Source organism: Cervus canadensis, chromosome 28 (genome assembly GCF_019320065.1).
Source record: "Cervus canadensis isolate Bull #8, Minnesota chromosome 28, ASM1932006v1, whole genome shotgun sequence".
Lineage (NCBI taxonomy): Eukaryota > Metazoa > Chordata > Mammalia > Artiodactyla > Cervidae > Cervus > Cervus canadensis.
In genome coordinates this window covers 48,203,201-48,220,790 of record NC_057413.1, presented here as the reverse complement: position 1 = coordinate 48,220,790, position 17,590 = coordinate 48,203,201, and the positions used below count along the sequence as shown (strand labels likewise).

General features: G+C 39.9%; 1 protein-coding gene across 3 annotated transcripts in view; it reads left to right on the top strand.

The window, feature by feature from the left end:
- ZNF318 (zinc finger protein 318) overlaps positions 1-17,590 on the top strand; it is a 28,586-nt gene that overhangs the window by 1,056 nt on the left and 9,940 nt on the right. For all 3 annotated transcript variants that reach the window (XM_043449666.1, XM_043449667.1, XM_043449668.1), the window contains exons 2-6: positions 2,218-2,369; positions 7,783-8,422; positions 9,640-11,103; positions 12,763-12,862; positions 15,007-15,311. In XM_043449666.1, coding sequence (XP_043305601.1) covers positions 2,218-2,369; positions 7,783-8,422; positions 9,640-11,103; positions 12,763-12,862; positions 15,007-15,311 — 2,661 coding nt within the window. The remainder of the gene's footprint in view (positions 1-2,217; positions 2,370-7,782; positions 8,423-9,639; positions 11,104-12,762; positions 12,863-15,006; positions 15,312-17,590) is intronic.

The following is a 17,590-nucleotide window of genomic DNA, read 5'->3' as shown; positions in this document are numbered from 1 at the left end:
GGTGTCCTTAGAGTTGGGTGGTTTTGTGTGTGTCCCCCTAGAACTGAGCTGCGCCCTGGATCTGGAAAAGGGTGAAATGTCTTTGTGGCGACTTAGGGTGGTTTAAACAGTTCTCAGGGTAGACACCGAGAGAATGTAAACTGTTAGGTCTCTGTGTTGGAGCTGCTTCTCCGAAATCGAAGTGTGGGTATCCACAGTCGTTGTAATAGCTGCTGCCACTTAACCTAGTTGTGTGGCAGGAATGATGCTCAGCCCTTCACTTTACACGTTCTCTGTGAACATTCACAACCTTTTTGGGGGGGAGAGTTACTGCTTATCTAACAGCGGAGGAAAGAGGTTTAAGAAACTTAATCAAGGCGATGCCCGTAACAAGTGGTGGAGTGTGATTCAGTTCTTTGCCTGGTTCCCAATACCCTGAATTTAACTGTTATGTTTCCCTGCTGAAGGGACAGAGCATGAGGTTAAAAAGGTTAGTTTAGAGGTAATACTGACTTTTCACGCATCTCTCCGTTAGTAGAGCCTCTGGGCAGGATCTGGTGTTTTGGTGTTTGTTTTTATTATTAGTTAACCAATCCTTTAAAAAAAAAAGTGACAAAGTTTCTGTTTTATTTAGTGGATCTCTTAACAGTATCTGGGTACTCTTGGTCATAGGTGAACTGACTTATTAAGATTTTAAGATTTTCATAGTTGAGTATGATAGTCTGAATGTTAATCACTACAGAGAAAGTAAGGAAAACAAAAAACGATGAGTTTCCATAACTTCCCCTTTCTTCTCCAATACACAACCTATTTGCTCCAGTCTTTTGTCTCAGTAAATGACATCACTCGTTGCTCAGCCAGAAACAGTGATCATCTCCCTTCTCCCAGTCTGTAAGGATAACTTCATCTATCTAAACTATCAGCTCTCCCTCCAAAATACATCCTCCAAACTGTTGTCCTCCTGCCATCATTCTTACCTAAACTTTATTATCTCTTGCTCAGTTTATCGCATTAGGCTCCATTACACTCCACTTTTGTTACCATCCAGTTTTTTCTATACCTAGAAATCAAAATGATTTTTAAAGACCTCCATTTTATGTATTTGAGAGATATTTATTGAACGCTTACCGTGCTGTTCTGCGCACTGGGAATAAAGTAATGAACAAACCAGTCAAAAACCCTGCCCTAGTTGAGCTTATGTTCTGACAGGGGGAGTTGGATAATAAGAGAAGTAAAATGTCTTGGCATGTTAAATAGGATTAAGTGCTACGAGAAAAAACAGAAAGGAGTTACAATTTTTGGTAAGGTAGCCAGAGAAGGCCTTCTGGGAATGTGATTTCTTAATAAAGACCTGAAGAAGATGAGGATGTGAACAGAGTGAGCATCTAAAGGAAGTATGTAGCTATGTCACTCCCCTGCTTGAACCCCTTCTGTGGCTTGTTAAACTAAGAATAAAAATCCAAATTTCCTAACTGTGGCTTCTGCCTGTTTTGTGTCACTTCGCTACAGTCACGCTGGCCACCTTTCTGTTCTCCCAAACATGCTAAGCTCATTGCAAAGCATGCTCTTTTTGCCTGAAACATCTTCCATCTGTTCTTGGCAAGACTGACATCTCATCATTCAGGCTCCAGATTAAATGGTATCAGCTCAGAAAGCCTTCTCTAACCATCTTATCTGAAGTAGCTCCTTTTCCCCAATCTTTCATGTCATCATGTTTTAATGACTTTATAACACTTCACAGTGCTGTCAGAAATATATATATTTTTTAACCTGTTTGGCTTGTCTCCTTTATTGGAAATATAAAGATTCTGGTAGCAGACTTAATTCACTCCTCTGACTCCATGCCTGGTGCCAGGAAATTAAAGAATTTGGGAGGATTGGAAGTATGGACTTTCATCTAAGAAAATGATAATTAAAAAATTATATATATATATATATAAATTATATATATATATAAACATATATATATGTTTATTTGGCTGCACAAGGTCTTAGTTGGAGCATGGGAATACTTTAATTGTGGCATGTGGGATGTAGTTCCCCAACCAGAAATGGAACCCAGGCCACTAGACCACCAGTGAAGTCCTTGATTATTTTTTTTTAAGTCCTTTATTTTTGGAGTAGTATCTTACCATAATCATTTCTCACCCTGTAGGACCATAGTTTTAGGAAGGAGAACAGTTTTGAGTGTAGGAATGTCTTGACCCTTTTGACTATTACTATCTTTTACTTTTGTAGAGACGCTCTCCTGGTCTGCGATCTGACTCTTCTTTGGAACAGAGCTTACGGATCACTGTTGGCAATGACCACTTCTGTGTCGGCATACCAGAACGGAGGCGGCTTAGTGATCGACTGGGGTCACCAGTGGAAAATCTGGAGGATGCAGATAGGTAGGCTTCATCTGAGGCAGGGCACCATACAAGTACTTGAAGGTAGAAATGTTGCTGTTTTTCGAATGATGTATTTGAAAGGGTGGTACCGGTACTGAAGTTTATGCCCTATGTCCAGTAGAAAGTATAACATTGGAAAGAGTGGGGTGGACTCTGTTGCTGAAACAATTATGCAGAAAAAAAGACTTTAAAAGATCTAAGACTTCCCTAGTGGCCCAGTGGTTAAGACTCTGCTTCCACTGTAGGAGGCATGGGTTTGATCCCTGGCCAGGGAACTCCGATCCTGAGTGCAGCCTGGCCAAAAAAAAAGGTCATCCTGGCCCCAACTGGAAAGGGGGAAGTTGAGGGAATATAAACAGTCCCCCAAATTAAAAACAGTTGAGATGATACAGATTCTAAAATAGTGGAACTAGGGGGTTCCTTCTGCAAAGGAAAGTTCTGAACAAAATAGGATATCTAGGAAATCTACTTATTTATGGCTGCACTGGGTCTTCATTGCTGCAGTTGAGCTTTCTCTAGTTCCTTTGAGTGGGGACTACTCTAGTTGCAACCCACGGGCTTCTCACTACAGTGGCTTCCTTGTAGCACAGCACAGGCTCTAGAGCTTGGACACAGTAGTTGGGGTACACTGGCTTAGTTGTCCCATAGCATATGGAATCTCCAGGACCAGGGATCAGACCTGTGTCCCCTGCATTGACTGGCAGATTCTTAACCTCTGAACCACCAGGGAAGTCCTTAGAAATCTTTTTTTAAATGGTGTTATTTTTCAGCTTGTCCAGGCTGAAATATATATAGATTCAGAAAAGGTTTCGATAAATTCATATTTATTGTATACAGGCACACACATACATAGGCATTAATAGAAAGTTAGAGATCTTTAAAAATGTTTAATTTCAGTTATTACTTTACAACCACTGAGGTCTAAGGAAGGGCAAATATACTCTATAGGGTGTTAAATATAGATTTCAGGTACTAGAAACTTAGGTATATATGGGAAGTAAATAATCACATTACATGTTTTTCACCTTGCAGAAGTAAAAGACTTAGAATGGGAGTGCAGGGAAAGCACTCTTTCTGAGAGCTGAGAACCATGTCTGTTAATGGTCTCTGCCAAGTATATTGGAAGTTTTCACAAATGTTTAGCAGTAGCAGTAAATCAATATAATGTTCTTTTAAACTGTGACTCTCTGCGAAGTAGTGCACAGAATATAGGCAGGCAGGTGGGGGACAGCTGGGCAGGAAGTGTGAGGACCAGTGCTGCCCTTTGGTAATATTTACTTCAAAGCTTCAGTGACTATTCAATGCAGTGAAGCAAGGCAGGACAGTCATATAACACTGAAGCTTCTGAAGATAGAGCTTCAAGGTATGTGACTATATCACTTAATTGAGGCAACAGCCCATGCCCTTCTGGCTGCTTCTATTTTGGGAGATGATTGAGTAGGCAGTCTGAGTAGGTGGTGCATGATGTGATTCTCTTCCTTCCTTAGGAGCTCAGGTTTTGAGGTGACTTTAGCATTTCCTCTTGCTAGTTCTAGGGTATCAGCTCCCCTTTCCATAAACTGTTATACATGTGTGCTTCAGGTAAACAGTTGTTTGTTTATAAGTTATAAAAATTAAAAGTTTCCTCTCAATGTATTTGAGGTAGTAATTTTCTCTCTTGAATCCTATTTCAGAGAGAGAAATTTATTTTAGAGAAAGTGAGGTTAAGGTTCTAAAAGGAGGTTCCAGGCCATTCTTTAGACTTTTTTGCCCTCAGCACTCTTGCTCAATCTGATTTGTGTGGATAATTACTGTCTGCTAAAACCAGGCCATAGGAACGTTGGCATTTGCAAAGTGTCTTCCTGACTGTGAGTCCAGTCTTCAGCTAATGAAACAGGCCATTTCCATCATTTGTATGTAGGTGTGTGTTTATTTTTTCCTGAGACCCTGTATTCTTTCTCTTCCCATATTTGATCTGTTAAATTTTATACCAGGTTTGGGTTACAGCCAGATTGCCAGGGTTGTCGTTCTACTCACCACGGCAGTTCTCTGTGTAGGACTGTAACTTACTCTGAAAAGGAAGTGTGAATAGGTTGTGTGAAGACTCTGAGCTTCTGAATAAGTGTAGACATGAGGTTGATTTCCCTTGTTTATCAGAGTATTCTGCACATTATACATTCCATTCATGGTATTCTCATCTTCTAACTCCTCCTTGCCCTGATGTAGGGAGTAGGATTTTTTCCCTGTTACTTGCCTTAGGGACAAGACAGAAGCACAATCACTTTCTTCAGGCATTTTGAGGAATCAGCACAGGAAAATAATGGGACGTTTGAGCTCTGGAGAACCTTTTTTATCTTATCATATACATTTTTTAGCAGCTTTTTTATTTAGCCATAATTCATATACCTTTGCAGTTCACCCATTTAGAGTGTACAGTTCAGTGATTTTTAGTATATTCATAGAGTTGTACATATACCACTGTGACCAATTTTAGAATTTTTCTTTTTGCCTCATCCTTAGCTACTAGTCTCACCTACCCACCCCCCAGCCTGTCACTGACCTTCTTCTGTATTTATTCTGGCCATCTCATATAAATAGTATCATACAATATGTGGTCTTTTGTGACTGGAGTCTTTCACGTAGCATAATGTTTTCAAGATTCATCCATGTTTTTACATATAATAGAGGTTCATTTTTTTTTTAATTGCTGATAATAATCTCATTGTATGTATTTTGTTTATCTGTTACCAGTGTTGAGTGGATGGATAGCATTTTAGTTGTTTCTACTTTTTGACTGTTATGAATAATGCTGCTATGAATATTGGCGTACAAACTTATGTGGACATATGTTTTTTTTTTAAACTTGCTTAAGGGAATTTGTAAACACAGAAAAAGTAGAATAGTTCAGTGAGGCTCTGTGTACCCATCACCTACATCATTCAGTCAATTCTTTAAGAAAAGAGTTGGACTTGACCAAAGCTTTCAGAGAGAGTTTGTCACTGGACTATTCTGAGCTGCAGGAGATGGGGCCCTTTTTAGGACTCACTTTTATTGCAGTCAGTTCTCTCTCATCCTTTGGGAAAACTAGGGAGGGAGGACATGAGCTTCTAACAGGCAACCTGATTTCTGCTTATATTTACACATTATTGCATTCTTTTAACTGTTTCTATTCCTTCTTTTATTGGTTTTTGCCTCCTTTTGCAGGAGATTGCAGGTTTGGGTTGAGTCTTTCTGAGAGCCATTTCATTATTTCTAGCTTCTCGATGTTTAATGTTGGATTAGATTTGAGGCTAGTATGTCTCTTGGTGGAGAAAGCTGAATGTAAGAGTAATGGATGAACTTGCCTACTAGCCATGGAGCCTGTAATTTTCACCTACGCTAATGTGGTCAGAGACTATGTATATAGATGGTGTTTTGGCAGTGGAGTGACTCAACTTATGGACATTCCTCCCTGAAAAAAGATGTGTTCATGGCTGGCAGACCTGCAAAGTAAAATATTTTACTGTATTTATGTTTGATTTCAGAGATCATCTTTGGTCAATTGTCACTCTTTCCTATTATTTCATAGTACACTGAAACCACAAAATTCCCCAAATTCTTGGGGGGGAGGTGAGTAACAGGAACCTTGATTCCCATAGATGACATTCTTATAGAAGAGGTGATAAAATTTATCCTTTATAGTCTTTTATAAAGTTGCTTATAGCTGTAACCCCAGTCTAAAACTGAATAAGAGCTGTGCTAGTGAATGAGAAAAAGCAGCTCTTTGATGTTCCACTAACTTGAGTCCCAGAAATAGGAAAACAACTATTATAAAAAAAAAAAGTCATTTCTCAAAACTTACAAAAAAGCAGAAATAGCTACTAGAAACTGTAGAATACAGGAATGATTACCATCCTGTGAATAGTAATTCACTCTGAAATGTGAGTGACGTGTAAATTTTTCTAGGTTGTATGCTTAAAGTGCTTTGTTCTTGTTTAGTTGCTCAGTTGTGTCCAACTCTTTGTCACCCCATGGACTGCAGCCTGTCAGTCTCCTCTGCCATGGGATTTTCCAGACAGGAATACTAGAGAGGATTGCTATTTCCTTCTCCAGGGCATCTTCCCAACCTAGGGGTCCAACCCAAGTCTCCTGCATTGCAGGTGGATTCTTTACCACTGAGCCACCAGAAAAGCTTAAAGTACTAGGGGATCTTTGTTTCTGTGATTTAAATCAGAAACTTTTAGGGGGCAGTAGAAGCTTTCTGGGGCTTACCCAGTGGCTCAGTGGTAAAGAATCCACCTGCCAATGCCGTAGATGCAGATTCGATCCCTGGGTCAGGCGGATCCCCCCCAGGGGAAGGATAAAGCAACCCATTCCAGTATTCTTGCTGGAGAATTCCATGGACAGAGGAGTCTGACAGGGCTGCAGTTCATGGAGTCTCAGAGAATCGGACAGGACTTAACAACTAAACAGCAAAAACAGAAGCTCTGTGACCGTAATGCCCCAGAAGATTAGGATACTGTGTGTGGTATAGAGATCTGAGCTGAAAGAACAAATGTTCCATCCTGTATTTTTACCTTCATGGTTTAAAAGTCTAAGACCTTTTTATTTCTATAATAAATCTATCTCACTGTAATAGAAATATATAGTGAGATAACCATCACATACTTTTTTTTTGGGCCCAAGATTAACAAAATGCTTATGGATATTCAGGCAAGGCAGGAAAGAGTATAACAAAACAGACTGTGAGGGAGTTTTATGGTTTTTAATATATGATCCAGTGAAACGAAGCAATTGCAGAACCTTCTAAAACTTACAAGAAAAATCATGCCAATTGGATAGATCAGTGGTTAAAAAAAATTTTTTTCCCATAGTGAAACTGTGTTTTTCCAAATGAAATATTCTGTAGAATTCGACAATATGAACAGGTAAAGTTGGCCTGCTCTAACTCAAATTTTGTTTTTACAGTTTTTGTTTTACACCTTAAAAAATTTTTTTTGGCTGCACCCGGCATACACGGTGGTACCTGAGAATCTGCGTTTTTAGAAAAAGTTCCTGGGAAATACTGATGTTGCTTATTCAGACCACAGGTTTAGTAGCAAAGAGCTAGTGTGAAGTTGTGTGGCCCAGGACTCTTTGTATTCTGGTAGTGGTATTTTCACATCTCCAAGACCTTTGCATAAGACTCTGCATCCCCAAAGTCTAATCAGAGAAAGAATTGTGTCCAGATAGATTAGCAATCTCTTCCATTGGTTAGAGGCTGCAGCTGCTTATGCTCTGGGAAAAGGGAGAAGAAATGTTGCATGTATATACGTAGATTTGTTCTGACTTCATGATTACTGCCTTTTGTTCTAAGCATTCTACAACCCCCTTGCCAGATGTCAGTCTCTTAGCCTTGTCTGGTCTTGCCCTTTCTAAGTCCATTATATTCAGTGATCCTTGTCTCTTTCCTCAGGGATGACCTGACTGATGATTCTGTCTTCACTCGAAGCTCCCAATGCTCTCGAGGTCTTGAACGATATATTTCCCGGGAGGAGGCACCTCTCAGTCCCTTCTTGGGACAACTTGATGAGGACTACCGAGCAAGAGAAACTTTCCTGCATCGATCTGATTATAGTCCTCATATCAGTTGTCATGATGAGCTGTTGCGGGGAACGGAACGGAATAGAGACAAACTCAAAGGCTCCTACTCTATACGACCTGAGGAAAGTAGCCGGGAGGCCAAACGGCCCCGCTATGATGACACAGAGAAGATGCACAACATGGGAAGTGATCACCCGAGTTTTACATCAGGGACTCGCAACTATCGACAGCGTAGACGGAGCCCAAGCCCTAGGTTTTTAGACCCTGAGTTTCGAGAGCTGGACCTCGCCAGGCGAAAACGAGAGGAAGAGGAGGAACGAAGTAGGAGCTTGAGTCAGGAACTGGTGGGAGTTGATAGTGGCGGCACTAGTTGTCCCATCCCTGGATTGTCAGGTGTCCTAACAGCATCGGAGCCAGGATATTCTTTACATCGGCCTGAGGAAGTATCTGTGATGCCCAAGAAGTCAATTCTGAAAAAGCGGATTGAGGTGGACATGGAGCCTTCCTTGCAGGTCTATGCTGTATTTCTTCTAGGGTGTCTTGCTTGTCTCTCTCAATATTTTAAAGCCTAGTTACTTTCCTGGGGGCTGTGTCCCTAAGGTATCTTTGGAATATATGTTGGTGCAACATTGTTATGCTTATGAGCTGTACCTTTCAGGACTCTCAAAGGAAATTGTAGGCCTCACAATGCAATAATAGAGGGCTTCTATTGTGTATTAGGCTTCCTAAGAGGCTTCCATGGTGGCTCAGACCAGGGAAGAATCTGTCTGCAATGCAGGAGACCCGAGTTTAATCCCTGGGTCATGAAGATCCCCTGGAGAAGGGAATGCAAACCCCACTCCAGTATTCTTGCCTGGAGAATCCCATGGACAGAGGAGCCTGGTGGGCTGCAGTCCATAGGGTTGCAAAGAGTCAAACATGAATGAGTGACTAAGCACACAGGCTTTCTAGACAGACATTTTAGACAGTATCTATTATATAAAGTTTTTTTTTCCTCTAAGTTGGATAGTCCTGTAGGATCTTTGAATATGGGTTTCTTGGAAATGAAGCTTGAAAAGCAAAGGGAGGAGCTGATTGAATTTTCCTCATCTCTCTTCAAAGAGAAGGAAAAAATGTATAAGTGGTAGGACACTAGACCAGAAATCAGATAATTCTAATTCTGGATCCATCTCTATCACCAGCTTGTGGTGCGATTTTTAGACAAGTCACCTAACCATTCTGGACCTTGATATTTTTTCCTTACTTACAGAAAGATAGTCAGGCATGAGCACTTATTTTTACTTGTTCTCTTAGGAGCTAAATGTTTCTGAAGTGCCTGAGGCCACTTAGGGAAGTAAGAGAAGGCTGATCAGTTAGGGATCAGAGTTTCCTGACCGTACTTCAGTCAAAGTAGCTCTGCTTGTATGTTTTTTTCTTTTGAAGATTCATAGAGAAAGCAAGTAAGCTAGGGCATCTCTAAAGTCCTTTTGAATTCAAATTCCTTGTTAAAGACTACAACAAATGGGCAAAAGTTAAGATTCAATCTGCCTTCTTTTCTATTTCCCTTTGCTATAGCAGAACCATCTGGAGAAATGGGAAACCATATCTTGAACCTGGCTAAGGACCTCCCTTTCATCCACATGTATCTTTGCCCTGTTAATTCAAGAGCAACAAAGTATTTATTTAATCTCAGTTACTAGTTTTCTGAGATCCTATGTAGAGGCTAATTTAGTTATGTTTATCTTTGCAGCTTGAGAGTTTTCCCGGCAGTACCAGCTCCAGCCAGGATCACCCTCTTTACTCTGGACACTCATCTCTTCCACTGAGTGGTGCTATTGCCGCTTTCGCCTCAGAGGTTGAGAACAACAAGGGAGCCATGGTAGAGACGACACTGAAGGAGTCTCCGGGCAGCCTCTACCAGTGGGGCCCCCTGCCTGGGGCACCCAAAGACAGCAGTCCCCTCAGAGAGAAGTTTGGGAGTTTCCTGTGCCACAAGGAAAAGTTGGATATGAAGGCTGAGGGGCCAGAGCGACACACAGACTTCTTGCTTCCTCACGAGAGAGCTAGCCAGGATGGCAGCGGTTTCTCCTGCATTCTGAGCATGTTAGCAGATTCTACCGGTACGCAGGAAAAAAGGCGACTTAGCTTCCCTGACATTGAGGATGAGGAGAAATTTCTCTATGGGGATGAAGAAGAGGATTTAAAAGCGGAATCTCCACCAAAGCCCGTTGGGAGCTCTGAAAGTGAAGTTATGAGGCAGAAGGCAAGCTCCCTACCCTCTTCAGCTCCAGCTGTAAAGCTAGAATCAATAGAAGAGACCAATCCAGAATATGCCAAGATTCATGACTTGCTCAAGACCATAGGGCTGGATATTGGGGTAGCTGAGATTAGTAAACTGGCTGCACGCACACAGGAACGACTTCATGGCAAAAAGCCATCAGGTTCCTCTGCTGACCGCCGTTCCTCTGCTGACCGCCGTTCCTCTGCTGACCGGCACTTTTCTGCAGACCGCTGTTCCTCAGTTGACCGCCGTTTCTCAGCTGATCGGCGCTCTGCAGATCCTCACAGACTGGAGAGCGGGGAGGTGCACCATAGCAATACCCACTCCCCAGAAGTGTCTCGTCCACACCAAGTTTCCCCTGTGGATCCTTACTTGCTCACAAAAAACAGCCCCCCGTTCCTAAAGTCTGACCATCCGATGGGTCATATTGCAGGACCTGAGGTGGTTGGCAGTGGCTTTCAGTCATCTGTTGCAGTCAGGTGCATGTTGCCATCAGCCCCATCTGCCCCAGTTAGACTTCCACACCCTGCTTCTTTATCTCAGTTTCATGTGCCAAGGGCCTCTCAGTTTGCTGCAGCTCGGATACCTCCAAACTACCAGGGACCTGCCATTCCCCCTGCTTCCTTTGATGCCTATAGGCACTACATGGCATATGCAGCCTCAAGGTGGCCCATGTACCCTGCCTCCCAACCTTCAAATCACCCTCTACCAGATTCACACAGGACAGTGCCAGTTAGCAAACAAGCTACCCGTAGCCGTCCCAACCTCCGTGTGATCCCCACTGTGACTCCTGATGAGCCCAAGCATGAGGAGTCAGTGCTGGGCTCAATTCCTACTGCCCAAGTGCCTGTCCATGTGTCTATCCCATCACTTATAAGATATAATCCGGAGAAGATTTCTGATGAGAAGAACCGTGCTTCCCAGAAACAAAAGGTAAGTGTTAGCTTTGGGTTTCCTGTGCCTACATCTTCTATTTTAACATAAATTTGTATTTGTCTTCTAGAGGGAGCTAAAAATTTGCAAGGTCCAAGGCAATCTTTAGAGACTGCTGTTATTACCATAATTTTTTCTTTGATTCTTTTTTCATTTGGCCTAAAGTCTGGCCGTAGGTCCCACTGCGATTAATAGACTTCTTTTTCCTAAGTTTATTTCTCTATCTGGAATTACCAGCCTTAGGACACTATGGGTAGGAGCTGGGAGCCTTGAAGTCTTTAGTATGACTCATCAGAGAGTGAGGAACCAAAATTGGGTTCCTTTCCTGATTTCCATAGAAATCAAGAAATCTGTGTTTTATCCCAGTGAGTTTTGGATCTTTTTCCTGTAGTGATTATGGGGTTTAAAACTATTCACTAGTTGTTGCTTGGTAACTAAACCAAGAAATAAGCATTGTTTGTTCTGGTTTAACTTAGAGTCCAGGAATAATAATATATTTTATGACACTTTTTTAAAGTAGTTTTTATACTGTCAAGGTTCATTGGGTTCCTTGACTATAGAAAGCAAGCAGTGGCTGGGGTAAAGATATAATAATTTTAGATGTTTTAAAGCAGTAGGTAAAAATTATGTAGAGATGAGGAATACAGAATAGAATTTTGAATAGAAAAATTAATACATACTGTTGATTTTAAAGGTACTGGATAGCTAACAACTCAGTTTGTTAAACACAGTGACATAAGGACCATAAAATTATAATATGTGTAAATTTGCTAATAAAAATTGTATTTTTCTTTGATTAGCAAATTATATTTGCTAATAAAATAATTAAGACCTGAGGAGAAAAATAGAAAAGGTGAAATTGGAAGGCTAATCTGATTTTTTTTCCAGTTTAAAAAAAATTTAGCCAATCCTTGAGAAGACCAAAAACACCTCTTAATTTTCCATTGTACTCGGTTGCCGTGAACTTCAGTGTTTTGTGGGGTTTTTTTGTTTTTTGGGAAAGAGGAGAAGAACTTCCATATGACAAAACCCAAGACTGCAGAGACACTCTCTGAAGACTAGTGCTTTTCCTTTCCTTTACCTTTAAGAACCTAGTATTAAAGTCAGGGCTGACAGTACAGAGGGTTTTCACTTGAGTTCCTTATGGACAAGCCATATTTGTTTTTCTCATTAGGTGATGTAGTATAGTTGAAAGATCAAAGGCTTTAGGGCATATATACTTGGATTTTAAATCATCTTACTCTGTGATCTTTGGTATGTTACTTAGTCTTTTGCAACCTCAGTTTTCTTACTGTGAAACAGATGATATCATGATTAAATAAGATGATACATATAATGCAACTAACACAGTGCTTCATCCACAATACATATTTGTTCCCTTCTTAATGGTTCCTTTTGGACTCAAAACTACTATCTAATAGTGTAGTGCTTCTACAAAAATAGTAGTTTCCAATCAGTAGAGTTCTGGAAAGGATAATTCTATTCTGGGACCTGGATTGGAATGAAATATCATCTTCATTATGAAGTCGGAGCCTCTGTGTGCAGGTGTTTGTATTCTTGCGTTCAGATATTATGTAGTATGAGGATTTCTGGAAAAGAACAGTAGAGAAGGGGGGATGTTGTAGGCTAAAGGGTCTTTTACCATTTTATATTTTGCAGGTTATTGAAGAGAGGGAAAAGCTGAAAAGTGACCGTGAAGCTCGCCAGAAGAAGATGTATTATCTTAGAACTGAGTTGGAGCGGCTTCATAAACAGCAAGGTATCAGACACTCCTTTGCATGGCTGCCCTTTTGTTGTAACTTTAGTAAGAGAGCCAAATGAGGAACTTTGGGGACTCTCAAACAGATTCATTGACATTGAAGCTTCACTTTCAAAAAAATTTTGATATAATTAGACTTACAGAAAAGTTGCATTAGTAGTGTAAAGAATTCTCAGGTATTTTCCATGATTATTAGCATTTTACTATATATGCTGTATTCGTTTTTCCTCTCAATTGTGTGTGTGGGTGTAATTTTTCCTGAACTATTTAAGAGTAAGTTGTAGATATGATACTCCTTTACCCCTAAACACTTAAATGTGTATCTTCTTCTTTTTTTTTTTTAATCTTCTTCTTTTTTAAAATATTTTAAAATTTTTTGGCTGCACTATGCAGTATGTGGGGTCTTATTTCCCCAACCAGGGATTGGGGTCTTAGGTCTCCAACTGTGTCCCCTGCAGTAGAAGTGGGGAGTTCTAACTCCTGGACCGCCAGGAAGGTCCCAGGTGTGTGTCTTCTGGCTACAAGAATTCACTTGTATAACCATAGTACACTTACCAAAATTAGAAAATTAACAGTAATATGCTAGTCTACCGATCTTACTCATATTTCATCAGTTGTTCCAATGATGTCCTGAAGCAAAAGAAAATTAAAGATTATTATGCATTGCATTCAGTTGTCATGTTCTTTTAGTCTCCTGTAATCTGTAACAGTTCCCAAATCTTGAGAAGAGATCACATGTTTTGTAGAATGTCCTCTAATTTTGATTTGTCTGATGTTTTCTTATGATTAAATTCATGTTGTGCATTTTTAGCACAGGAACATCACAGAAACGATGCTAAGTTCATATCAGGTGTTGATTTGTCCCATACTAGTGATGTCAACTTTGATCATTTGGTTAAGATGGTGTTTGCCAAGTTTCTCCACTGTAAGGTTACTATGTTACCCTTTTCAATTAGTAAGTATCTTATAGGGGGGATACTTTGAGACTGTGTAAATACTCGGTTGCTCCTCAGACTTTGGCCCACTAGTTTAGTATTCATTGATGATTTCTTGTCCAAATTAGTTATTGATTGTTAAATAGTAATTTTCTGACTTCATCATTCTATTTACCTTAATTAGCTTTCTACTACTATTAGTTTTCTACCCACCCCTCCTCCCCCGTTTATCCTTTTACATAATATTTTACTATTATTATTTATCTTTATGCTCAAATTGCCCCAAATTTGGCCAATGAGAGCCCCTTTAAGTTGGCTCCGGTGTCCTTTTTTAAAAGTTATTTTTATAATTGGAGGATAATTGCTTTACAATGTTGTATTGGTTTCTGCCATACATCAACACAAATCAGCCATATAGGTTTATACATGTCTTGTGTCCTTTTGATGTATTCCTATCATTTTTTGATTTGTGGGTGTACACAAAAAGATATTGTGTACACCCACAACAAAAAGTTCCATTATGCCTCTGTTGAGTACACCTCTTCACCAGTGCTTTTAGGACTTCACATATACACTAAACAAAGAACATAAAATATTACACTTTGGTGATAACAAGAGCAGAGAGTGGGAGAAGATGTAATTTCTTGTTTGGCTTTGGACATTTTAGGGATGAGAAGCTTAGTTATTAATCCTGTGAGGATTAATTCATGAGAACCTGCAGTATGGAATAAGAGATAACATCAGGTGAAACTCAAGGCAAAATCTAAAACTCAGTGGATGTGTTGGTGAAGGGTCCTTAAATCAGATAAAGTCAAATATGTGAATAATTATTTGGTTCTCTGAAGAGGACAGCCACAGAATTCATGTAGTACAGTTACAGTTACAGCGTATATTAACTTTTTTGGAGGACACATGCACATAAACTTGTATATACCCTTTTAGGTAGGGATACATGGAGTCTCTCTTTGAAACCTGTCCATAGATCTTTAGCTAATAACCCCTACCTAAGAGATAATGTGATCACTCAACCTTTACCTCCATAGGAGCGTCACCTAAACTGGCCCATGTGGAAGGAAAATCTCACCTTCTTTTAGGATGTTTCATGGAGAGAGATTTTGTGAGCATAAAGTCTTAAGGATTAGTATTTATGACTGAAGAATGACTTGTTAACTTTCCTGTGTTTCTTTCTGTTGACATTTGACTACTCAGGGGAAATGCTGCGTAAGAAACGAAGGGAGAAGGATGGTCACAAAGATCCACTCCTAGTAGAGGTGAGTCGGCTTCAGGATAACATTATGAAGGACATTGCAGAGCTTCGACAGGAGGCAGAAGAGGCAGAAAAAAAGCAGTCTGAACTGGACAAAGTGGCTCAGATCTTGGGAATTAACATTTCCGATAAATCTCAGAAGTCTTCAAGTGACAGTAGGGAGCCTACAGAGAAGACTGGGAAAGCAGAAAAATCCAAGAGCCCAGAAAAAGTGTCGTCATCCTCAAACTCCTCTTCCAGCAGCAAGGTAACAACTCAACTTTTCCATTTCTATTGTATCTTTTATTTCCATGGACTCCTAAAGCAGCCTTCTAACTAACCATTTTCTTAGCTTCCTTTTCCAATCTGCTCTTACTCTTGCTAGTTATTTTTGTAAAACATAGTTTTACATCGTGGTACTGTTCTTCAGAATTTTAGCAGTTCCCCATTGCCTCCAAAGTAGAATCCTGGGCCCTCCATGTTCTGGATCTAGCATTTACACCTTAACTCAGTCCAGTCCAGCTTCTAGTCTTCCCATAACTTGAAATGCCTTTTTGGTTTTTCATGTTTAGAAACAAGTTCACCACCCATGTTGAAGAGCCTGAAATTTCAGTTCTCAAATCAGTATTTGATACAAGGAACCACTGTCTCCTAAAAACTGTTTTTTTCCTTTGGCTCCCATCACATTTCTTTTCCTTCTTGTATGTTAGCTGCTCTGCTTAATTTCCTTATCTTTGAATATTTTAGTTCTTCAGGACTCAGTTCTAACCCAGGTCTCCAGAATTCTGCTTTTTCCCTAGGTCATTTCATTCAGTCCTATGCTAAAATACCATATTGACAATTCAGTTTTATATTCTAGCTCAGGTGATTCTTTTAAGGTTCAAGTCTGAGTGTTCAACAGACTACTCACTATTTCCACTTGATTGTCTCAAATACCTTAAAATCAATGTATCCTAAATTAAACTAAGATTGTTCTCAGCCTCCCTCTAACCTTTCTTCCTCCTCTGTTTGTTACCCGTCTCAGAGAATGACATTACTGTCCAACAGTTTTTATGCCAACAACCTGAAAAGCATTCTTAGTGCTCCCCCTTCCTAACAGCTCCATGCAATTACAGAGTCTGCCAATTCTCCATCCAAGATAAATCTCAGTTTTATTCATCTCATCATCTCTGTTGCCATCCAAGTTCAAGCCACCTTCAATTCTTGCTTGTACTGCTACTCTCTTAATTCTTTCTCCACATTCAGCCAGTGATTATAATACTATTTTGCCTACCTCTTCAGCCTCGTTTCAAATCTTATTTTTCCTTTGCTCTCTGTAATTTCATACTGGCATTTTCATTCCATAAATGTTTCATCCTCTTTAATGTCTTTGTGTCTTCTCCTCCTTCTAATTACTACTCTTCTTATCCTGTGTTCTAACTCAGATTCATCCTCAGATCACAATTTAAATTATTTTCCTGACTCTCTTTCTTGATTTTCCAGGTTGTTAAATTTGCCTGATATATACTCTCATACCTACATTTTCCTTCTTAGCATTTATGGCCTTGTAATCATATTATTACATGTGTTCCCCAGTTAGATTTTAAGGTTCAAGGAATCAGGGACCATATCTGTCTCATTCTCCAATATAGTCCCCAATACACAGCTCAGTGCCTGCCACATAGCAAATAGATGGTGCTCAGGAAATCTGACACTGCACCTTATATTCCTGCCACCTCAGAATACTTGCACTTTTCCACATGTGCAATATGGTATGTGCCTCTCTAATACTGCATTAATAATCCTCTTAGCCTGGAATAATCTTTGTCCCAACCCTACTCATCTACTAAGGCCCAACTTGAATACTCCCCTCCTCGGTGAAGAATTCCTAAATTCCGCTGTGATTGAGTCAGATGTTTTTTAGCATTCCCATAATATATTACTTTGTTCCTTTATAAAATATATTTCATTCTGTCTTATTGAAAGCATAATTAAACTCATGCCTGATTTCATGCCTGTCTCTTGCACTAAATGAGAGCTTCTTGAGAATAACAGAGTATAACTTACCTATTTTTGTGTTTTCCCATGGCATCCAGTATGTCTAGTACATAGTAGATGGTCAGTTAATATTGGGGTTAGAGAAGAAGATACTCTGTGTTCTCTGTCAGCCAAGCTCTAATTTTTTTATGTCTTCCTGGGAGAATTCTCTTTCTCAGCCAGGTAGGACTATTTTCTTATACGAGGATCATTGAGTTCAGGGCCTTTGATGGGAGAAGAGCTTGTAGTTGTCTTACACATTCTCTGGGGTTCCGTTTAGGCATCAACCCCATGATAAACTACCATCTTGACTTGAGTGAGAGAATGTTTTCTGAAGTTAACAAGAATATGTTGCAATTCGATTTTCATTTCAGCAATAAGGAATGTTCTTTCTGCAAGCTCTGTTTCCTACCTGTCTTTGGTCTTTCTTCTTTCTTTGCCTCTTTTTAAAATGCGTGATTAGTTTGGTTTTCTTTCTCTTAAATCGCTTATTTCATAAAAGTAAACACATGCACATTTCCACAGTTCCAT